Raw genomic sequence first — 25,048 nt, forward strand, 5'->3', positions numbered from 1 at the left:
CTCGTTGACTTTGATTCCCAAGCCCATTGCCCCCCACCAGTTATTCCAGACTTTAATACCATCTTGAAGTCCCAGGTCCCCCATGGACCCCTCTCTTATCCCTCCCAACTATTTGGCCAGAATCCCAACATCTAGGCACCAAACTCCCCCCAGTCTCCCCTTCATTTTCTCAAGTGTCTCCCTCTCCTAAATCTGCCCTTTCGTCCTTCCCAGCCATTTCTCAAGGATCTCCCGCTCTACAAGTGTCTCTTACCCCATCCTCTCTCACCTTCTAAAAGCACTTGAGCCCACTCTTCTTCCCTCCCTGACTGTCATCTTCAGCCACTTAGTCTCTGAAGGCGCCTTCCCCTCTACCTTCAAATATGCTCATGCTCCAAGAAAAAAGTTGTCCGTATCCCATTGTTGCCCCGAACTCCATATCCTCATTCCTATCTAAACTCCTCGAATGGATTGTAAACCCCTGCCGCCTTCTCTGCCTCTAAGCCTGCTCTCTTCCTGACTTTGTCATCCGAGCTCCACCCTCCTTCTTCCCACTCTGGGGACCCCGCCACATGGATATCTGGCCAGCACCACCCCAAACTGAACTCCGCATCTTCCCTCCCAAATCCTCTCCCCCATCTGACTTTCCCCGGCGCAGTCGACAGCACCCACCATCCTTCCTTTGCTTTATCCTCGAGTCCTCCCATTGGTTCAGCCCCTGTATCAATCTGTCGCCAAATAGTAATGATAATAATTATGGTGTTTGCTAAGCGCTTATTATGTGCTGAGCACTGTTCTAAGCGCTGGGGTAGATTCAAGGTAATCAAGTTGTCCCACATGGGGCTCACAGTCTTAATCCCCATTTTCCAGATGAGGTAACTGAGGCATAGAGAAGTTAAGTGACTTGCCCCAAGTCACACAGCTGACAAGTGGCAGAGCCGGGATTAGAACCCATGTCCTCTCACTCCGAAGCCTGAGCTCCTTCCACTGAGCCACGCTGCTTCCCTAATCCTGCCTGTTTGTCCACCACGACATTTCCAGGATTGGTCCCTTCCTCATAATTCAAACGGCCACTGTGCTGATTCAGACACTTGTCATATTCTAAAATTAATACTCTAATAGTCTCCGCGCCGTGCTCCCTTCCTTTGGTTTCTCCCCTCTCCATCCTTACTTTTCTCCGCTGCCGGTTCTGCGTGTCTCCCCTCTCGTCAGACATATTCATTGTTTACCCATTCCTCTTCACATCAAGCAAAAACTCCCCAATCAATAATCTCGACCAATCTGCTCTATTTTCCCACTACACCCCAGCTTGCCCTCTTCATTTAGCTCAAGCTAATCAACGTGGAAGAAGCTATATGGAGTAAAGTGGGTCCAGTTTGAATAATTTTAAACATAGGGTCTAGAAATAAAACCCAGTCCGAGTCTTATGGGACCAATGATCATTGAATATTCCTTTGACTGTAGAAGAGATAAAAGTACGTTACCACCAAAGGATGCAATGATTTAAAGCTCGAGGCTTTGAGGTACAGACTCTGAGGAAGCAGGGAGCTTCAGGAATGGCAATCCAAACCATTTTGGCTCATTTCTACCCCTCTACCACTTTATTAATGGAGAGTAGTAAAGGTATTTATTGAGCACCAGCTGAGTGCAGTGCACTGCGCCAAGTGCATGGAAAAGTACCACAGAAGAATGAGATGTGTTCCACACCCACAATAAAATTATGCACCCACAGTAGGTGTTTTCAGAATAAATAGATTGTTCAATCGATGGTATTTATTGATCTTTTAATAATAATAATTTTGGTATTTAAGCTCTGTGTGCCAAACACTGTTCTAAGCACTGGGTGAAATGCAAGGTAATCAGGTTGTCCCACATGGGGCTCACAGTCTTAATCCCCATTTTCCAGATGAGGGAACTGAGGCCCAGAGAAGTGAAATGACTTGGCCAAAGTCACCCAGCGGACAAGTGGCAGAGCCGGGATTAGAACCCACGACCTCTGACTCCAAGCCCGGGCTCTTTCCACCGAGCCACGCTGCTTCTCTTTGGGCAGAGCATCATGCTAAGCACTAGAAAGAGTCCAGTGTAGAATAGTTGGTGGTTGCGATCCCTGCCCGTAAGAAGTTTATGGTACGCAATTAGTAGCCGGGGAGGTGCTTAATATTGGTGCTAAAGGTGATAGATTTACATGCTCTGGTTTCTGGCTCCCCGTCACCCAAGGTCTGGGCCCTGCCCTTCTAACCTGGGGCATAGGAGGCCACGGACCTCGGCCTGCCACAGCCAGCCAGGGCAAGAAGTTGGCCCAAACCCTAGCCGCTGCTCTAGCGTCAGGTCAGCCCCCTCCTGATCCCAGAGGATCTGGTGGAATAAACTGTATTTTTCCTGAAAAGCTATGGAAGGAAATTTAATGGCGTCCTATCCCGTAGTTCTGATCTGGGGCAGTGGAGATTTGAAAGAGTATGAATACTCGCATCACCCCCCAGATCATCCCCTGCCCTCCCTTTCCCCCCAGGACTTGATTCCTTACATTTCTAGACGTGGAACTAACTTCCCGTGAGCCACTTATACTTTCTCCTTTGGCCCACCATGTGGCCACTGGCACTTGCCGAGTGTCCCCCATGGAGCTTCCAGTCTTACTCCCCATTTTACAGATGAGGTGACAGTGGCCCGGAGAAGTTAAACCCAAGGTCACACAGCAGACAAGCGTCGGAGCCTGTTTGCTATTAGCCTCCCGCTTCTTGTGGCAGAAAGGGTAACATAAGTAGCTTTCCCCACCTTTGAATTTGAAAAAGAATCAGAGGATGAACCAAGTTGGCAACTCCGCATCCCGAGCCCTGTCGTCTGGGGCTGGGATCTTCGTGGGTGCCACGGGCCTGGTTAGGGGAACTTTGTGGCGCAAACAGGCTTACCTGGACTGGGGTATTTATGGTGTGTGTTTGGCGTGAACCGAAGTTTCGCATCTGGAGCCCTAACTGCTGCAGTGACAGAAATTGTGGGGTACTCAGTAAGGTGGTGGTTGAGAGCCATTCACACCTGGTGAGGACCGGAATTGGGGTGGTAGATTGAACGCTCTTCCTCTCACACTTTCTATGTCACCTTCTTTCCCCTCTTTCTTTCTCCCCTTCTCTTCCTAACTTTTCCATCCCCTCCCTTCTCTCCTTCTGTCTCCTCCAATTCTTGCTTCAGTAGCCCCTTGAAACCTTGCCTTAAGGCCCTGTCCTCTCTGACCTCCACATTTGCCCCCATGACAAGTTGATACCCCTGTTGGAGGAATTAATGACCATGGTGCCCACTTGTACTTCCCAAGCGCTTAGTACAGTGCTCTGCACACAGTAAGCGCTCAATAAATACGATTGATGGTGGCAAGCGGGTTTGGTCAGGAGTGAAGGCCATGGACCTGCTGCCCTGGGAACTTCTCCAGCCATTCTAGGATTTTTCTCTTATGTCAGAGCTGAGTTCTGGCCGGTCCCATCTTACTTCTAGCTGGATTAGAAGGAAAAAAAGCAGGTAAAACTGGAGTTCCACAGAATAATGTCAACCTACTAACACTTGACCCATTAGATATCAGAGCAGATGCTGACCACACCATTTTTATTTTCAGTTTACATTTATCGCAGTTGGCTTTAAAACATTCGTAACTTCTAAAAACAATCAATTGTAGCCAACTAGGAACCTTAGAAAGCCAGATTGAATTTACATTTTGAAGCTATTAGGCAGAGTTTGGCCGGCCCAGCCCATCACGGCTCTGAACGTTGTCTGTTCAGGAAAATGTCAGTTACTTGCCTGGAGGATTTGCAAGCGAATGCTCCATGAAATCCCAAGACCGTCCCCCAGTTCCAACGCAAGCTGTCTACCTGGGTGGAAAACCACGTGCCTGGTTTTCGGTCTGACAGAGAAGGCACGTGGATGGGGTTAGAGAAAGTCCCCGGGGGCAGCCCAACTGGAACAACGCTGCCTTTCCTTCAGCAGCGTATTCCGAGGGAAACTGGTTGATGGGATTGATGGAACTGGTTAGCCGCACCGTACTTGATCGGTTCTTTGGGAAGCTTCTCGGGTGCTTCCGGCTGGGATCGGTTTCTCCATCTTCAGGGGAAAAATCAATAAAATGTGGGACATATGAAAACCTAGCGCAGATGCCTCAAGCGTTCCGTAAAGTAAGCGGGCTCCTTCATCACAGAGCCCATGACTCCCCTCTCCTGTATATTCATCCTCCTTTTCCTTATCCGGCATCCTCCTCAACTTAAAGCAGCTTGAAACACCGATCTTCCCACCCCAGGGCATCCACCGCTGCCCCAGTGTATATCATCCAGAGCGGCATACAAATGTTATACTGTGTTGTTGAATTTTTAGGATGGCGATTCGTCGTCAATGAGGAACGCTGCATCTTTCCCCTTGAGGTCACCACAGCCAGTGTGCTCCCCAGCTGGAAGTGATGGAACTCCTAAAGGTATATTGTAGCTGATCTCACAAATAATTGGAATCGATAAATGTTGCTTTGATTCGTATTTAAAGTTTCAGGTAATTTAATGAAGAAACAATTGTGTAGTGAAGAAATACGCACGGTAGGTGATGTTAGGTTTTTTGGTGTTTTTTTGTTGTTATGTGTTGGCGGGTTTTTTTGGTGGTGGTTTGTTTTTTTTTTAAACCAAATTCCCAAAACAAAGTCTGCGTTGCCTTTCACTGTTGGTGGAAAAAGTGATAGAAATCTGTGCTTATTCATGTTTATGCCGTTAGGGTTGAAGCCGTTCAGGATCTAATTGTCAAAGGATCAGGGGAAAGTAACTTAGAATTTCAAGCAGGAAAGGTGGTTTAATACGCTGCAGTTCACTTCTGACTTAACGGCAGATAAGCATAAAACAGTTAAATGCATTTTGTACCTCGGTACATAGGCGCCTAAAAGGTTAGCGACTGCACAGGACTAGAGACCCAGAGGCAGAGAGGCTGTTAGAGAATCATCAACTGGATCCTACATTTAAGGATTGGCATATCGCTTGACCCACGAGGGTTGGGTTCCAGTGGCCTTCCCGATCGATTTACTCCTGGTGGAGATTGAATGTTGGGTGTCTGGTGTGAAGAGGTCCTTCTGGAGAGGAAAGGGATAATACAACAGTCCCAATAAATACCTTTCATACTGATTAGATGGTGCTTAACGCTGATCTCCTAAAGCCTGGGGAAGTGAGCTAAGGAAAGCATGTCTTTTGAACCAAAGTCTCCAACTTTTTTGGGTTTCGTTTTTTGTTTCTTTTTTAACAAGGGTGCATAAGAGGCTTTTGATGACATTTGCTTTGCATGTGAACAGTTAAGGATTTGGAAATCACTCAAAAGAGTACTAATTCGGATCACCGGCCTTCCATTTGATGCTACGTGGGGGGTAAAGTCTAAATAAATCTGCGGTAAAGAGAGCTTTAATATTAAAAAAAAAAATAAAGAATTAGAATCACTTCCATTCAGCCTACCTTTCACTCTAATTTTCCTCTTGACCCTGAATAAAGTCAATTTAAATCCTGGGTGGTTAGGCTCGTGTATATCCGATTAGATCCCTACTGCTGCTTTCTATATGTTTCTAGATTTAGGGCCTCATTTTTTGTCAGTATAGTTGGTACAAGTACAATTCGTAGTATGATGTAACACTATTAAATAGCCAAAAAGCAGGTCTGATTGCAGTCACCAGAACAGGAAGATAAAGTGTTAAAGGGAAAGTAAAATGTCCAAAGTCTATTTGAGTGTGAGATAAAAACAGATCTGTTTCTACAAAATTTACTGTTTTGTTATAATGTAAAATAGTTACTAAAGGGGGAAGGACAATAAAAATGCCCTCTGTACAGGTAAATCATTTTGTACAAGGAATGTCGGTTGCACATTAAAGACTGGCTGACCACCGTGATAGTTTTGAAACAAAGCGTTCAGTTTATCATGTCAGTTAAGTGGCATCTTCCAGTGTTAAGAACATGAATTTGACTCCCCATATAAATGGCAGTAATGTTCCGGTAAGCATTTTCATAAAATAGACTCTATTCTCATCAATTCTTGGCCTATAGGAACTATGTCTTGGGAGATCTAATAAAGGATCTTGAATTTCTAAAGCATTGATAACTTTCCCTTCTGCTCTTCCTGAGAGCCCTCTCTTGGGTAGCTCACTGGAGAAGTTTTTCTGCTTGAATCCTGTTACTGTTCACTCTACTTCTCCTAGATCATGTGGTATACTGAAGGTAATATTTCATTTAGTAGTAGTAGTAGTAGTTATATTATTTCTTAAGTACTTTCTGCGTTACAGAGCACTGTACTAAATGCTTGGCGAGAGAGACTACACAGAGGGGAATTAGACATAGTTTCTGTCCCGGGGGGCTCACAGTCTAAGAATGAGCTTAGGAAGTTTGGGGATTGGCCAAGGGAAGGAGATGCCAATACGGAGGGATAAATTAGTGGGGAGAGAGCGCAACTGGCATGGGAAATCCACAACTGGGGAAAGCGAATGAGGATATGGCAACAAGAGAACTAAGAAGCGAGGTGAGAAAGAAAAGGGGAAATGTGAGCATAAAGGGAATCCTCCTCATCGTGGCAGTTACAGTCAGATGCCTTGTGTTCATGAAGGGATGGTTGTAGGAATGAAATTGTGAAGCCAAACCAAACCTTTGAAACTGGAAGATTGCTCCTCCCAGCTAAAATGTCAAATGCTGCTAGAATACATTTTCAGTTGTTAATTAACCCCCTGAAAGACGACCTCCAATCAAATTCAGAATGTATAGCTTAGCCGTTTTCTCCTCTTCCCGTCTCTTTATAGCGCTGTCGAGCTTTTTTGCCCGAGCTCTGTAATGTGAATGGGGAGCATAAGGAAAGCTTAGCCTTTTCCCTTGCCCTTCCATTCTCCCTCCCTCACTCCAGAAGTGTTCCTTTCATCATTTACAGGTCCACCCCCAAAACATTAAGCTCTGTTTATTGCACAGTTATGTCAGAAGTCTCGCTATCCCCGTCAGAGGTCAAACTCACTGCTTTTGACTGGCTTAATTTTTCAACTGTTCTTCTGGATGTGGATAGTGGGATCTGGTGAGGAGGAATGGAGACACGTTGACCAAAGGAGCCTGAGTTTTGTCTTGCCTGGAACAATGAGTTATGCCTGTTTTAGCTGCCTGTTTTGTCCGTAATACCCAACAGCTGATTGTGAAACCAAGTTGTACCACCATAACTGTTCAGTCTTCCTGAATTGTTTTTCTAGCATCAAGACCATCTTTAATCCTGCAGTCTCAACCTCCACCCTATTCATCACCTAGAGATGTTCCACCGGACATTTTGCTAGACTCTCCAGAAAGGAAGCAGAAGAAACAAAAGAAGATGAAGTTAGGCAAGGAGGAGAAGGACCAGAGCGAAAAAGCCGCAATGTACGATATCATTAGTTCGCCCTCGAAGGATTCAACTAAACTTACGTTGAGGCTTTCCCGCGTAAGATCCTCAGATATGGACCAGCCGGAGGATCTGCTTTCTGGGATGGAAAACAGTAACGTGTCGGAAAGCGACCTTCCTTTCAACGTGCAGTACCCAGGACAGACTTCAAAGACGCCCATTACGCCCCAGGATGTTAACCGCCCACTAAACGCCGCTGCTCAGTGTTTGCAGCAGCACGAACAGACAGCATTCCTTCAGGCACAGCAAGTGCCCGTTTTACAACAGAACACTTCAGTTGCTGCAAAACAACCTCAGACTTCTGTGGTACAGACCCAGCCTCAGCAACAGGTATCCCAACAAGGAACTATAACGCCATACGACGAAGTAGAATTGGATGCGTTGGCTGAAATTGAGCGGATAGAGCGGGAATCAGCTATTGAAAGGGAGCGTTTTTCAAAGGAAGTGCAAGATAAAGGTAAAATGATTACGCGTTTACTTCTCGTTGTTGCTACCGCACTGGCCCCCCTCAACTCCTAGGCCAAAAAAAAAGCGCAATTCTAACAGTTTGAATTGAAGGTATGCCTCTTGATAGTTCTCATTCTGGTCACCCCACCCTGGAGGTTAAGGTCTGTCTTGGTACGTTTTTCTCTCCAAGGCCTGCAGCTCCAAAGAGTTAATTGTGTTGAATTCCGGTCCCTGTCAGTGATGGTGGCGTCTCCCGTCGTACACGACGGGCGAGCCTTGGTCCGCTCATGAAGACTTCGTGACCAAGACCCCGCCCGGAGGAATTGATTGTAAGGCTAGCGGTTTGTGCAGTGCCACTTGCGCTCCCTCGCCCCTGCCCGGAGATGTTCCCGCTAGGGCAGTGGACGCAACCAGCAAGTAGGAGCGGGCAGGCGTGCGGCGCGTTGCGAAGTGCACGCGAGAATTTTGCGTTCAGAGCCCGTTTGAGGCAAAAGGGACGGCGGCACCGTGCCGGGGCCGCGTAAACTAGCGCCGTAGAGCAAGCGGGCCGCCACGCTAGCCAGGGTGGTACTCGGCGCCCACGTTAGCCAGCTGTTTTCGGGATTCCAGCTGAGCCCGTCTGCCGCGCAAGACGCCTAGGTGGTTCTTCAGTCAAAACCTTCACCATTGATGGGCTAGTCCAGGATGCGTTCCCCTGCTTCCGCCTTTCGCCCCCCTCACCGCGGTGAGGTGTGGGTTGGACTTTGGGGGCGGCGGGGGTTGGGGAGAGCCATTTCTCTCAATAATAGCCATTGGAAATCGGTGGGGGGGGGGCAAGTTTGGTCAGATTTGGCCACTCTTTAATTGCCGTGCTCTGAATATAGCAATTGAAGACGTCCATTGGTTTGTCATTAGCTGGTGAAACAAGAACGCAGATATTCACATTTTCTTTCAGATTATTCTACTTGCAAGGATTGTTGATTTCTGTAGATCTTCTTATGCCAATACCTATATAAAGTGTGTGTATAAAGTACATCCATATATAATAGTATCTATATTATAAAGTACATCCAGCACATATTAAGTTGTCTTTTGCAGCAAAGGAAAAATAACATGGAAGTACTGAAATGTACCCTCAGGCAAAGCAGGCACACTTCAACTTCTCTGAATTACGGTATGCTTGCACTTACATATTTGATCGGATATGCAACATGCCAGCGTCATGCTAAAATCTTTCTAGTGTTGATTAACCAAATAGCGTCTCAACTAGGGACTAGTTGATTGGGATGCTTTGCGAACCAGTCCGCAGAAGCGAATTAGGTGAGTATCCTTCTCGTTCCTGCATAAGCATTCCAGCTTAGGACTAGAAGGCTCTATGACTTCACTAGCTTGTATTTCAGATTAAAAATCCAACACCCCCAAAACTTTTATTTTTCTCTTGTTTGTAAAACCCAGTTCTGATGGGGAAAAGACACGGTCATTTGAGAGGCTGCCATCTGCATTTGCGGCTACAGCATTTTCGTCCGTCTCCCTCTCTCCTCCCCCTTTGCTTCCCGCCGCCCCCCGCCCATTACAATTCTTTTACACTCATTCTTGATGACCCAATTGAATCGTAATCCTGCAGTGACTTGTCCAGCTCCCTCACTTGAAGTTAATACTACAAAGTTTAAGCGCGTTTCCTTCCCCTCCCATTAAAGCTTTCTTGACGGACTATTACTGATAGAAGGCTATTTCAGTCTATCGTTAGATATTGACGTCCTCTAGTAGCAGTCCTCTAGTATGCCAACCCAAGTTACCCTTTTGCTGAACGGACTGTGAATGATAATTTAGTATTCACCTGTACACAAAAGTGGAATTCAAAATTTTAATTGCTGCTTATTTGCATTATTACATTGCTGTTTAATCTAGTAACATTGTATTTAATTTGCTATTTTAAAGAATATTGAATTTTTTCAATATCATTTTGGGGTCTTGAGGCTTTAGATGATCTTTTATGACAAATTACCGTTCTTTTAACACTTTTGCTTAGCACTCGATTTTATATCACCCACCTGGAGAAAATACGCACTTTTCCCACTGACTGCTTAATTGTTTCATGTGGTAAGCTGCTTCTATCTGCCAAACACTGAGGTAGATGCAAGATAATCATATTGGGCACCATCCCTGTCCCACATGAACTCCATAATTGCAGTTAAAAGATGTGACCATTGGTCCGTTTTTATCGATTTTCGAAGGGTGAATTAGGTATTTTGGTTGGTTTTACAAGTCCATGGCTCCCCAACCAGTGGCTTCTCACGGAAAGAGAGGCAAGGCGGCGAAAGAAAAACAGTGCCAGGCTCTGCAAACATTAAGAACAACACACCAAGAAACAGCTTTTTTCTGTGGCCTGGGTGACCTCAGGTGAACTTCACTGTCAATGCCGTCGTCTTTGAACACGAAGGACAACTATACATATAGATATATATTTTTTCCCTTCTAATCTGAAATGGTCAAACAGCAGAACTTGTTGATGCTGGATAGAACTTTGTGCGTTTGAAGTTTTGCATCACGGATGAGCTATTAAGTGGGTATGAGTATTTTATTCTTGTCGTGAAGCGCGATGCGGGATTCACTTATGTACAGGTGAATACCAAATTAACTTCCTGTCAGAAAATCATCGCAAAAAGAAAACCCTAAAGTGGAACATGGATTTTAGCTGACAAGTTACTGAGGTCTTTCGAGGTGGTTCCAGGGGAAATTGGGTTTTTTTTGAAGGGGCGTTTTTTGGTTTCTTTTTGGGTTTTCTGTCTTCTCAATGTTTCCTCTTCATTGAGGAGAGAGTTGTTCTGGTGGTTACCTTATCAACGTTCTCCGATTTTGTTGCAAGGGGAATCAGATAGAGCTGTCTAACATTAGCTCCTCTTCTCCATTCAAAACATTTAAACTGTTTCCGTGGGCCAGGCACGTTTCTGAGAGATGATTTGGCTTCCAAATTCCGATTTGGGCCATAATTTGTATGGAGCAAATACAAAACTAAGGCCAAACATTTTTGGTGATGATTGTATTCTGCAGATGAGGCCAACAATTTAGGAGTCCTGTACTATTGGCCCATCCTTTGGGACTGCTTCAGGAAGCTTTATGGCAGCTTCTCAGTCTGATTGATTGATGGATGGATTTTTGGACTTGTCCAACATCTTAGCCTTTTCCCTATGCTCCGTTTTGCCCGCTGCCCTGGAGTTTCTCAGAGCGATTACCAGAATCCAATAAGCCGATCACAGCATGGAGGAGAGCAAGCCAGGGCTGCCGTAAACCCTACTGAAAAATTATCACGATTTATTGCATTTGTTCAGCCCTTAGTGCAACACACTGTACTTTTTAGCGGGGAAAGGTGCGAGTGAGTTAAACGAAAAGCGGATTCATATTTTCAAAAATATGTTGCATGATCTGGCTAAGATTGTATTGGCATCATCTTTTTCTCTAGAGCCTTTTCAAGAGGATCCATATAGTCTTAGTCTTTGCCACACCACATGAATGACTTGATTTTCAGTTTCCCTGTTGTGAGGTGGGATAGGCCAGTGCACATCAATTTGGTTCATACGGATCATCGTCCGTCCCCTGAAGGCAGTGGGGGAAAAACAATGCTGCAGTGGTACTTGATATTATGGATGATTGCTAGTAGAATTTGACTGAGATTATCATTTTAATGGGAGGGTATGCTATTTGGAATTGGAGAATGGATAATTCATCCAGCCATACGTTAAAATGAATATACCACTCATTACTGTGTCTATATGTTGCCAACTTGTACTTCCCAAGCGCTTAGTACAGTGCTCGGCACACAGTAAGTGCTCAATAAATGCGGTTGAATGAATGAATATTTAGTCTGTACTTGAGCTTGAACCCTCATTTTATTCTTTTAAAAATACTTGACTGATAGGTTTCCCTAGCAAATGAAAGATATTGCTAAGCTTTGGTTCATTTTTTCTCCCTGCATTGCCGAGTTGATAATCGTGGTGTTTGTTAACCTCTTACTCTGTGCCAAGCACTGTGCTAAGTGCTGGGGTAGATGCAATTGATGAGCATATTGGACATATAGTCCCTGTCCCACGTGGGCCTCTCTTTAATTATTACACCGAACCATCTTCTTAGTATGGTGTTTACTAGATAAAAACCCCAACCATCAGCTTGAGCAGGATTTGGGTAACTTGTACTGCTTTGCCAACTCTTAACTGCACTAACCTTTGGACATTTTTGTATCATTTATTAGTGGTTAAGAATTGGTTGTGCGTAACTTGCTTCGTCAGTGCTTTGTAAATGTGTTATTTTGGAAGTGTAAGTGCGGAGGGAGCAGCTTGGCCTAGTGGTAAGAGGATGTGGGTTCTGATCTCGGCTCCGCCACTTGTCTGCTGTGTGACCTTGGGCAAGTCACTTAACTTCTCTGGGCCTCAGTGACCTCATCTGGAAAATGGGGACTAAGACTGTGAGCCCCACGTGGGACAACCTGATTACCTTGTATCTACCCCAGTGCTTAGAACAGTGCTCAGCACATACTAAGCACGTAACAAATGCCATTATTACTATTGTTATCATTATTATTTTCAGTTACGCTTTCTGGTAGACTCTGTATGCAGCACAATGTCAGTTTGTTTCTATCTTTTTTTCTCCTGTGTATTTTTAGAATTTCCGTAAAGATGTTGAAAACATGAGCATCTGGAGGGATAGTTTATGATTGAACTTCCAAGATTGTTGTCAGGTTCATACCATATTTGCTCACATAATTGTCCCATCCTGATTCTTGAGGAGAAGTTAAAGATTATTTTGGTGCTACATAATTGTAAGCAGTAACTGAGGGAAGAAGTAGGAGCAGAAGGGTGAGACAAACAATGAAGCAGGTGTGGGGAGTTATTTCATTTAATTCCAATTGGTAAGCAACACTTAGGGGAGGGCGGTAGAAATAAAAGATAGAGTTTCAAGGGCCCTCTTACCTTCCTCTTGCTTTTCCTTTCCTTTCCTCCTCTTCTCTTCTTCTCCTCCCCTTACTGCTAAATAGAATTATTTTATGATGTGCATAATAGCTCCACACGTAATTGAGTGTTACAAAAATCATGCCAAAGTGGGGCAAATATGCAAGTAAATACAGTATCTAGCCTAGTAGCTAATCCCATGTTCTCAGTTTTTGCTAGTGGAGGGGATGTCCATCACTAACTTAAGGTTGACTGTAAAGTAATGAAGACTGACAGGAACTCTCAAATAGGCAAAACTAACATGAAGAGATCCCAAACCTCCTTGAAGACTTATATGGAATCAAAACAAAATAGGTTAAAAAAAGGCTCCATCCATTCCTAGGTTCATTGAAATGATGATGCTGTACTTGGGGAGATTTGACATGATTTTGTCTGGTCATTAAGATTTTGGCTAGTTTTATAATTTTTAGAAAAAAGATTAGTGCCCACAACCTCACCCTTGCCTTACTGGTTTACTCTTTGGTATTTGTTAAAAAAAAAAACAAACACCCAACAAAATGAAACCAGTAATAATTCTATTTGAACTGTTAAGATACCTGTGAATGACCCTTTCTATGTCCTATAAAAAATATACACAGAAATATACACAGAAATGATACTGATAACTATACAACTTGCTAGCGTTTTAAAAATAATAGCACTTTTATTTGAGAGTAATTTCTTGGAGAATAAACTAGCTGAATTTCCATTTTAATAAGAAGCAGAATGAGGTAGGTTATCAGTGTTAAATCTCAGTACATAGTATAACAGTTGGAAAGATAACCCTTCAAAATGTGGTAATTTTGTCCCTTTTTTTAAGTTTCTATTTAATCAGTCAATCAGTCAATCATATTTATTGAGCGCTTACTGAGTGCAGAGCATTGTACTAAGCGCTTGGGAAGTCCAAGTTGGCAACATATAGAGACGGTCCCTACCCAACAGTGGGCTCACAGTCTAGAAGAGTGGGCTCACAGTCTAGAAGAGATAATAATAATAATAATAATAATAATAGTATTTAATAATAATAATAATAATAATGATGATGGTATTTGTTAAGCGCTTACTATGTGCAAACCACTGTTCTAAGCGCTGGGGGAGTCCAAGGTGATCAGGTTGTCCCACGGCGGGCTCACAGTCTTCAAGTGATTTGCTAGCGATACATCACCATGTATTTAAACTAGACAGGGAACTACAAAACCGAGGGACAGTTTTCAGCTGTTGCATTTTCTGTCCCAAGTACCGTACGTAGTAAATTAAAAATGTGAAAGTACCCTTGAAAAAGTCAGATACTTCTCCAGAGTTGGGTAGAATCATCATCAAACGTATTTATTGAGCGCTTACTATGTGCACAGCACTGTACTAAGCGCTTGGGAAGTACAAATTGGCAACATATAGAGACAGTCCCTACCCAACAGTGGGCTCACAGTCTAAAAGAATAGGGTAGAATAGGAGATCACTATCTTCATAGTAGAAGTTGTATCCACTGGGTTTGTTTCTTTTCTTATTTTAATGTCGTAGGGACCGTAGAGGTAGCAGTGAAGGTACATAAAAGAAGCAGCGTGGCTCAGTGGAAAGAGCCCGGGCTTTGGAGTCAGAAGTCATGGGTTCAAATCCTGGCTCCACCACTTGTCAGCTGTGTGACTTTGGGCAAGTCACTTCACTTCTCTGCGCCTCAGTTCCCTCATCTGTAAAATGGGGATTAAGACTGTGAGCCCCCCGTGGGACAACCTGATCACCTTGTAACCTCCCGGCACTTAGAACAGTGCTTTGCTCATGGTACGCGCTTAACAAATGCTATCATTATTATTATTATTATAAAATATAGGCACTCAGGCAAGAATCTTGCAGAAGTTAGCTAAATTCATTCATCATCATCAATCGTATTTATTGAGCGCTTACTATGTGCAGAGCACTGTACTAAGCGCTTGGGAAGTACAAATTGGCAACATATAGAGACGGTCCCTATCCAACAGCGGGCTCACAGTCTAGAAGTCTAGAAGTGCTCGAGAGTGTAATTAAAACAGTAAAGATGGAACAGAGACACCCGCTGAGATCAGGCAGATCATCATCATCATCAATCGTATTTATTGAGCGCTTACAGTGTGCAGAGCACTGTACTAAGCGCTTGGGAAGTACAAGTTGGCAACATATAGAGACAGTCCCTACCCAGCAGTGGGCTCACAGTCTAAAAGGGGGAAAAGATCAGAAAAAAAAGGTCTGCCAGAACCACACAGGAGGACCAATTCTCCCCAGCGGACGGTTCCTGGCAAGTCTTTTGCCGTCAGCCGCGTGAAGAGGTCTTTGCCGGGAATTGGGTGGATAGGACGAGGTGCAGCCGGACCGGACCGCCGGCGTTCCTTAGACTTCCCAGCTCTGGAAGAGATGGCCACTGCCAGCGCGTCACATTTCAGACTTCTGTCCCCTTAAGCCCTCAGGCCTAGGTCAAGAAACGCGAAACGGTCGCCACAACAGCCTCAATCCAGTCTTTGGATTGGATTGGGTCAGAAAAGCGGTAGGTTTTTATTTTGTGATGGTTTTAAAGTGGATTTTGCGTTTGAGGAATCATCATGTGGGAAAGGGATACCGAAAAAAAAAAGTCTGTTTTTTTCCATGCTTTTTTGATGCATGTAGCAGTGCCATCTAGATTGGAAAGAAAACGTACCAACCTGGCTGGTGTTCAAAAAGAAAACACTAACCCGTAGTATGAGTTTTCTCACGCCTCAGTTGAGCCTTGCCTAGCTCTTTTCAGATGGTGCTGAGCATTCTGTTTTTTAATGTTTTTAAGTAGGGATGTCACAGAAGCTTACTGGGAAGCTTATTGGGTAAATGACACCTAAAATATCATTGTGTTTCTAAATAGATAGTAACTGATGGTGTAAAAATCACAGAAGTAATGACCAGTGCAGTACATTTAAAATTTCTTGTTTTCCACTGCCGTTTAAATTGACATTAGTAGATGGGATGGACTACTACTTGCTGTTTTCCTGCAGGGAGGGTAGTAGAGCGTTGCTTTTTAAAATAATATTCTCTGTTAATAGATCTCACCAAATTCTGTAGTATTAAAAGAGATTATTACCCAAAAACACTGACGTTTGGCAAAAATTCGTAGGTCTGTACTGGAAGCTGGTTTTTTAGTTTCTTTACCTTATCGACAGAGTTAAAATTTCTAAACGTACACTTATTTTGTATTGCTTTTAACGATCGGACAGTTCAGTTTCCTAATGGGGAGGAATATGATGTTCTAATTTTTAAAACTAAAGGCCCTGATTCCAGGATTTAGTAAACAAGCTTGGTGTGTCATCAATGAATCAAAACCATCAGTTCTAAAGTGTTGCTACTGCAAGTAAAGAAATGTGAATTCTGCGTTCTAAAAATAAATTGTTTCCTTTCTCTTTCCGAGTCAGTCTTTGACACTACTGACTTTAGAAATGCACAAGAGCAAGCTCCCAAACAGAAACTTGCTTTAAAAAATCATCCTGAACAGTAAGGACTGTAAGACCAATAGACCCTTTGTAATGAGGAGCAGAATTTAAATTTCTTCGTAGGTTCTTTTTTTTCCTGTGGGTGACATTGACTATAATGACTTTATCTCAACCTATTAAGTCATACATTGCCATGAATTAGTAAAGGAAATGCTAAGTCTTGGGCAGAGAGTATTGAAATGCCTGTGTTCACTTCCCCTCTTTCCCTGCCCTAAGTAGCAGAATTTAATTTTTTGGTTCACGTGAGCTACGTCACACGTATTAAAAATGTTAAAGATTTGGGATCTCTGCAAACATAGGGGTTTTTGTGACGTTCTTCTCAAACGAAGTTAAATGAACGACCTCGATTAATGAAGATATAGCTGGCAGCCCGAAAGAGCGCAGGTGTCATCGTTGTCGTCTGGCAAGGTTGTTGGTTTGCGTCAGCAATGTATGATTTTAATGTCTGCTAATGTTGCAGGGTGTAAACGCTCTTATATTTTCTGGAAATTCCGTTTCACTTTTAAAATTTAATTTGAGGAGAGTCCTTATCGTATCTGTTGTCCGAGCGGAGGCTTTTCCTTAGTTTTGGGATCGCATTCTGTTGATCTCAGATCCTCCCAGAAATGTGAGAGAAACGACCAGGAATTCGATTTCCTTCTATTCACCTGTTATGAGCCAACACGATATGTTGGCAGAACCTGTCTGTGCGCGTGTATGTATGGGTAAGCATCCGTTCATTGAAAGTTGTTTTATGCTTCTTCGTTAGAAGCAAATGAAGCCCCAACTCTGTGAAATCTGTGTGTCCGTGGGATGTGCATGCACTTCATGGTTTTAAGAGTGTCGATGAGTTGCGGGCGTGTGTGTGACTAGTAATGATCTTGTGTATTTATCTTTCCCTTTCAGATAAACCTTTGAAAAAGAGAAAACAAGATTCTTACCCACAGGAGGCTGGGGGTGCCACTGGAGCTAATAGACCAGCTTCTCAGGAGACAGGTTCCACAGGAAATGGCTCAAGGCCAGCATTGATGGTTAGCATTGATCTTCAGCAGGCAGGACGCGCGGACTCTCAGGCATCTGTAACTCAGGAACCAGACACCATGAAAAAGCTTGAAGAAGTCAAACAGTGTAACGACGGCTCTGTGGCTCTTCTTCAAGACGATGCTGTCGGTGTTCTTAAACCTAAACCTGAAAACCATCCTGAGACCCCTAGGAAAAAGGCCGACTCTGAGGGCTCAAAGACCGAAATGAAGCAAACCGAGAGCAGGTTGGCGGAAGCAAAACCAAATGAGAACCGATTGGTAGAGATGAAACCAAATGAAAGCAGGTTAATAGACACTAAAAATGAGAGCAGGACGGTGGAAACGAAACAAAATGACAGCCGGACCGTGGAAACAAAGCCAAACGACAGCAGGACGGTGGAGATAAAACCCAACGAGAGCAGGACGGCGGAGCCGAAACAAAATGAAAACAAACAAAATAATGGCAAGCCGGAAATATCCAAGCCGAGGCCAGAAACCCCGAAGCAGAGGGGTGAAGGCCGGCCAGAAACCCCGAAGCAGAGGGGGGAAGGCCGGCCAGAAACCCCGAAGCAGAGGGGTGAAGGCAGGCCAGAAACCCCGAAGCAAAAGGGTGAAGGCCGACCAGAAACCCCAAAGCAGAAGGGCGACGGGCGGCCAGAAACCCCAAAGCAGAAGGGCGACAGCCGGCCCGAAACGCCCAAACACAAGCACGACAACCGGAGGGATTCCGGCAAGCCATCCGCGGAAAAGAAACCTGAAATAACAAAACACAAACCAGATTCAAAATCCGAGCCTTCCAGGGTGAAATCCGAGCGATCCGAAACGATCAAACAGAGGCCAGATGGGCGGTCTCTTCCTGAGGCGTTGAGGCGTGACCACGATAGTAAACCGAAGGCGGAAGAGAGGGGCGAAGCCGAGAGGCACAGGGGAGACCAGTCCCGAATGAGAAGACCCGAGACCTTGCGATCCTCCAACAGAAGCGAACACGACTCTAGACATGGCATTAAATCTGAGGGTTCGAAGATGGATAAGCTAGAGAGAAAACATAGGCATGAGTCAGGAGAGTCGAGGGAAAGAATTTCTTCTACCGGGGAGCAGAAATCGAGACCCGATAGCCCTCGCGTTAAGCAAGAGGGCAGAGGAGACCCCGGGAAATCAAGACCGGATAGACCGGGTTTTAAATCCCCAAACAGTAAAGATGACCGAAGGACAGATGGTAACAAGGGCAAATTAGACGGTAGTAAACCGCACCCTGACAATAAGGCAGAATTTCCCAGCTATTTGTTGGGTGGCAGGTCTGGTGCATTGAAACATTTTGTCATTCCAAAAATCAAGCGGGATAAAGATGGGAATGTTACTCAGGAGACGAGGAAGATGGAAATTAAGGGGGAGCAGAAAGACAAAGTCGAAAAGATTGGCCTTGTAGAAGACTTAAATAAAGGAGCTAAGCCCGTAGTTGTCCTGCAGAAGCTGTCTTTGGATGATGTTCAAAAATTCATTAAGGATAGAGAGGACAAATCAAGAGGCTCTCTTAAACCTAGCAAGAATAAGCCATCCAAATCAAATAAAGGTAAGAGATCTTTTTTTTCTACTACTGTCATTTGTGCTGCTCTTCAAGTTTTCGGTTTAATCCAAATAGAAGCAACTAAACATTGTGAGAACACTTAATTGCTTGGCAAAGGATTGCTTGAGCATGCTGACTAAATTGCGTTATTCTGAAGAAAGTCCAAGGTTTAAATAGACATCTTCTTGCGCCCTACCGCAGTGAACGTGACACATTTAAGGTTTTCGTTTCTGTTGCTCTGTGTTTCGGCCTGAATGTTTAATCCCTGGCTAAATCACATCCAGTTTCATAAGCGTAGTGTTCTGACTGTAATTCATGGCTTTGAAATTTGAATGGTATTTTATTATGTGTTGAATTGCACGGTACTGTGTATACCTCTGTCAACTCCGGAAAACCCCAGTTATTTTGAGAAGGGTAGTTAGGGGATTGTCGTGCTGGCCACGTAGACTTGCAGACCGTTGGATTTTGGGCGCCGTCTCGATACGGCTCTGGACGAGCTGCAGAAAAAAGATAGTTAACGTGAAGAAGTGAAAAATTGCTGTTGTAGCTCTGGTTTGGAAGTTCCCTGTGCTTCTGTTGTCTTACGGTAGACTGAGTGCTGCAAAAGAGTTGTTTACAGTGTTGAAAATGAAAGCAGGATGTTGTCTGAGTTTGTAATGATTTCACTCTTTAAAACACCGTATTTGAAAGCAAAAATATCAATTATGTAAAGCCAACAAATTTTTGACGTCGTTACTAGGGGGTGCTGAATTTGACTAAAAGAACAATAGTTTTCTGTCTATTTGAAGGAGGCCTTAATATCACATGTCTACAACATATCCCTTTTGAAAACACCTTTTCCTCCTAAAATTACAGATTTCGTTCCGGCATCTCCCGGTCTGTTGTCAGGGACGTCCGATTTTTTCCCAGTGCTGAAGTCATTTCAGGTGTCTGAATAACTTTTCAGTGTACTTACTGCTATAATTTTCTTGCGGAAATATTACGCTTTCAGGAGAAAGCACCTTAGTTCCGAAGCGCGAGACTCTTCACTCATTTTTAGGGCAGGTTTTAGAAGCTGGTACTGATGTTGATGTGACCGCACAGAATGACCGAAGAACATTATCCCCTGTAGATTTTCAGGTTTCCGTAAGGGTGAGGCTCGCGTCTGAAATTTAGGGGGTACGAAATGTAGCTCATCACTTTGCTGCTTAATGCCACCATCAAGAGGTTGTGTTCCGACTAGATTCATTCAATCGTATTTATTGAGCGCTTACTGTGTGCAGAGCACTGTACTAAGCGCTTGATGGCCGATAGTAGTGGCAAAACCGAATCCAACCTTCCTAGTTCCTCCTTACTATGCTGTGCATCTCTTTTTCTCACCCTCCCACTCTCTCTCCATTTTCCTGTCTACATGCATTCTCCACCTTCTCCTCAACTTGTCCTAGGTCCTGGACTACTGTAAAAGATGAATACTCTTAGTGCATGAGTGATTATTATTATTGTTATTATTATTATTATTATCATGGCATTTGTTAAGCGCTTACTATGTGTCCAGCACTGTTCTAAGCATCACATCATTTTATATCCTTTGCCGGTGGACCGATTTTGTAGGTACAGGTGGGAGTACTTCAGTTGACTTGAAACTGATGTACAAATGCATTTTTAAAAAGTAATTAGCATGTTCAGCCTAGGTGGTGAGCTTCGGTTATCTAGATCGGATAAATCTTTCTGCATTCAGAGTCACACTGACTATATAATCGGATAAATCTTTCTGCATTGAGTCACACCTGCTATATTTGAAGGGGAAAGATCCGGACACCGGGAATGAGGAGTTTGCCCACATTATATTCTGAAATCTCCTAGCTCTTATATAAAGTGGCATGGAGTACCTAGAGTTCTATATGTCCAGCGAAACCTCAGTAAATACTTATAATAATAATTATTATATTTATTATTATTATTATCATGGCATTTGTTAAGCACTTACTATGTGTCAAGCACTGTTCTAAGCGTCACATCATTTTATATCCCTTGCCGGTGGACCGATTTTGTAGGTACAGTTGGGAGTATTTCAGTTGACTTGAAACTGATGTACAACTGCATTTTTAAAAAGTAATTCGCATGTTCAACCTAGGTGGTCAGCTTCTTTTATCTAGATCGGATAAATCTTTCTGCATTGAGTCACACCTGCTATATTTGAAGGGGAAAGATCCGGACACCAGGAGTGAGGAGTTTGCCCACATTATATTCTGAAATCTCCTAGCTCCTATATAAAGTGGCATGGAATACCTAGAGCTCTATATGTCCAGCGAAACCTCAGTAAATACTTATAATAATTATTATTATATTTATTATTATTATTATCATGGCATTTGTTAAGCACTTACTATGTGTCAAGCACTGTTCTAAGCATCACATCATTTTATATCCCTTGCCGGGGGGACTGATTTTGTAGGTACAGTTGGGAGTACTTCAGTTGACGTGAAACTGATGTACAAATGCATTTTTAAAAAGTAATTAGCATATTCAGCCTAGGTGGTGAGCTTCGGTTATCTAGATCGGATAAATCTTTCTGCATTCAGAGTCACACGTACTATATAATCAGATAAATCTTTCTGCATTGAGTTACACCTGCTGTATTTGAAGGGGAAAGATCCGGACACCAGGAGTGAGGAGTTTGCCCACATTATATTCTGAAATCTCCTAGCTCCTATATAAAGTGGCATGGAGTACCTAGAGTTCTATATGTCCAGCGAAACCTCAGCAAATACTTATAATAATTATTATTGTATTTATTATTATTATTATCAAGGCATTTATTAAGCATTTACTATGTGTCAGGCACTGTTCTAAGCGTCACATCATTTTATATCCCTTGCCGGTGGACCGATTTTGTAGGTACAGTTGGGAGTACTTCAGTTGACTTGAAACTGATGTACAAATGCATTTTTAAAAACTGCATTTTAAAACTGTGACTCTGCATTCAGAGTCACACCTACTATATAATTGGGTAAATCTTTTTGCGTTCAGAGTCACACCTGCTATATTTGAAGGGGAAAGATCTGGACACCAGGAATGAGGAGTTTGTCCACATTATATTCTGAAATGTCCTAGCTCCTATATAAAGTGGCATGGAGTACCTAGAGCTCTATATATCCAGCGAAACCTCAGTAAATGCTCAATAAGGCATGTGACTTTTGACGGAAAAATATTCAGACTAAATGAAGTTTTACGGCGAGTTTATTAGAAGCCACATTTTAGCCACCATTCGCCGATAAAATAAGGTATTTTCTAATCTACCCCTGTAGATATCTGGTAAAAAATGGTTAGCATGACTGCCCTGTGTAATGTACTGTATTTGGAGTGCCCCCGGCTAGGTTTTGAGTCAGTTAGCCAAGTAAACTAGTCTATTCTAGGGTTCTCGTACTTCGTGGCTCAGTGGAGAGCCGGGCTTTGGAGTCCGAGGTCATGGGTTCGAATCCCGGCTCTGCCAATTGTCAGCTGTGTCACTTTGGGCAAGTCACTTAACTTCTCCGTACATATTGTTTGTACATATTTATTACTCTATTTTACTTGTACATATCTATTCTATTTATTTTATTTTGTTAATATGTTTGGCTTTGTTCTCTGTCTCCCCCTTCTTGAACGTGAGCCCACTGTTGGGTAGGGACCGTCTCTATACGTTGCCAACTTGTACTTCCCAAGGGCTCAGTACAGTGCTCTGCACACAGTAAGCGCTCAATAAATATGATTGATTCTCTGTGCCTCAGTTACCTCATCTGTAAAACGGGGATTAAGACTGTGAGCCCCACGTGGGACAACCTGATCACCTTGTAACTTCCCCAGCGCTTAGAACAGTGCTTTGCACATAGTAAGCGCTTAATAAATGCCATTATTATTATTACCTCAGTGCTCAGTACCGTGTTTGGCACATGGGAAGTTCTTAATACATACCACTATTATTATTAGCCCAAGGCTAAACAGACAGGGAGTAAGTAGTTCATCATATCTTGAATTGTCGTGGCTTTCAAGGACCACAGTGGTCCTACTTATTATTTAGGTTAGTTCCTTTAAAGTAGTCGAATCTGCTGGGATGATCCTGTATGCTCCTATGTAGCACTGACATACCTCTTGGGCAGCTTGTTTGTCAGTCAGGCCATGGTATATAGCACTTAATGTGTAGAGCACTGTACTAGACACTTGGGAGAGTACCAAAAAGGAACTAGACACAACCCTTGTGATGGAGGAACTTTTCACACTCCACTTAATTTCTGCACCCAGTAAGCGCTCGATAAATGATTGAATGAACGACTGCCGTATTAAAAGGACTCTCTAGAAATGAGGAAGTAACACTCCTTGAATTGTCGTGGCTTTCAAGGACCACAGTGGTCATACTTATTATTTAGGTTAGTTCCTTTAAAGTAGTCCGAATCTGCTGGAATGATCCTATATGCCCCTATGTAGCACTGACGTACCTCTTGGGCAGCTTGTTTGTCAGTCAAGCCGTGGTATATAGCACTTAATGTGTAGAGCACTGTACTAGACACTTGGGAGAGTACCAAAAAGGAACTAGACACAACCCTTGTGATGGAGGAACTTTTCACACTCCACTTAATTTCGGCACCCAGTAAGCGCTCGATAAATGATTGAATGAACGACTGCCGTATTGAAAGGACTCTCTAGAAATGAGGAAGTGACACTCCTTCCCTGAACCATCCCAGAAATGCATTTTTCATGGGCTTATAATCAATCAATCGTATTTATTGAGCGCTTACTATGTGCAGAGCACTGTACTAAGCACTTGGGAAGTACAAATTGGCAACATATAGAGACAGTCCCTACCCAACAGTGGGCTCACAGTCTAAAAGATTATAACCTTATAACCTTACAATCTTTATAATGTATAAGGCTTATAACCTGATTACCCACTTGAATCGTCATCCCTGCCTCCGTGATCGCTCGGAAGGAGTGAAAGGGAATGGGATTGTACCAGCACAGAGTTCAGTTATTGAAGATTAATATAGAGTGTTGAGCTCCTGCCCCATTATTGAGAATATTGCTAAACTCTGCAAAGAATCTGTGGGGAACCTGAGTCTGAAACCCACTTCACTTTATCATCATCATCAATCGTATTTATTGAGGGCTTACTGTGTGCAGAGCACTGTACTAAGCGCTTGGGAAGTCCAAGTTGGCAACATATAGAGACAGTCCCTACCCAACAGTGGGCTCACAGTCTAAAATTATGACATTGGTCAGGTTTTTTTTCCTTTTTCCTGTTAGTTTGTTGGGCCTTAATGGCTCCTCAGTGACTGCCCTTTCTATGCTTTTCCAGCCCATTCCCCCTCCTGCCCTTCCTGATCCATTAGAAGCTTCTCTGCTCTGTTCATTTTACTCTTGAGTTGTTGCTTAAGGACAAACTCAGTTAAGGTTATTTTTGTTCGTTCATTCAATCGTATTTATTGAGCGCTTGTTGTGTGCAGAGCACTGTACTAAACGCTTGGGAAGTACAAGTTGGCAACATATAGAGACTCTTTCCACAATGTTGCAGCTTCCCGCTGTTACAGTCGTTTTGAATACACTGCTCTAATCAATCAATCAATCTTATTTACTGAGCGCTTACTGTGTGCAGCGCACTGTACTAAGCGCTTGGGAAGTACAAGTTGGCAACATATAGAGACGGTCCCTACCCAACAGCAGGCTCACAGTCTAGAAGGGGGAGACAGACAACAAAACAAAACATGTAGACTGGTGTCAAAATCATCAGAACAAATAGAATTAAAGCTCTGTGCGCATCATAATTTTCAGGAGGACATATTTCCTAAGTATCCTGGAAAATTACCACAGTTTGAACACATGCTGTGATGTACCTGAAAATGATTCGAGAGTTTGATAAATATATTTCTTCTCCAACATCGCAATGGGCCGGACATGACTCGACAGTATAAGACAACAACAACAATAATATATATACATATTTGTCCATCCGCATGTTCCAGAGATAATTTTCTGTTGCTTATCTTGATTCTTCATTTTGTGGTCTCTTAATAACATAGTGATGTTGTTTCTCGTGTTAGTCTAAAAACTATTCATTAGCTGCCCAAAAAAGCAAAGCCAAAATCGCTTTATAACTTTTTGAGGAGATTGTGAACAGGGTGAGATTTGCTGAAGAACCTCAATTTTCCGTTTCTTTTTTTATGGTGCTTTTGTTCTTCAAAAGCACTTCTCACATTGCTTTTAGTT

The 25,048-nt window shown here is 43.3% G+C and overlaps 1 protein-coding gene across 2 annotated transcripts in view; it reads left to right on the forward strand.

The window, feature by feature from the left end:
- The window catches only part of NIPBL (NIPBL cohesin loading factor), a 346,458-nt gene that overhangs the window by 191,978 nt on the left and 129,432 nt on the right, over positions 1-25,048 (forward strand). For both annotated transcript variants that reach the window (XM_038743872.1, XM_038743871.1), the window contains exons 8-10: positions 4,327-4,423; positions 7,190-7,831; positions 17,150-18,835. In XM_038743872.1, coding sequence (XP_038599800.1) covers positions 4,327-4,423; positions 7,190-7,831; positions 17,150-18,835 — 2,425 coding nt within the window. The remainder of the gene's footprint in view (positions 1-4,326; positions 4,424-7,189; positions 7,832-17,149; positions 18,836-25,048) is intronic.

The sequence above is a fragment of the Tachyglossus aculeatus genome, chromosome 3, assembly GCF_015852505.1.
Source record: "Tachyglossus aculeatus isolate mTacAcu1 chromosome 3, mTacAcu1.pri, whole genome shotgun sequence".
In the NCBI taxonomy this organism is placed as follows: domain Eukaryota; kingdom Metazoa; phylum Chordata; class Mammalia; order Monotremata; family Tachyglossidae; genus Tachyglossus; species Tachyglossus aculeatus.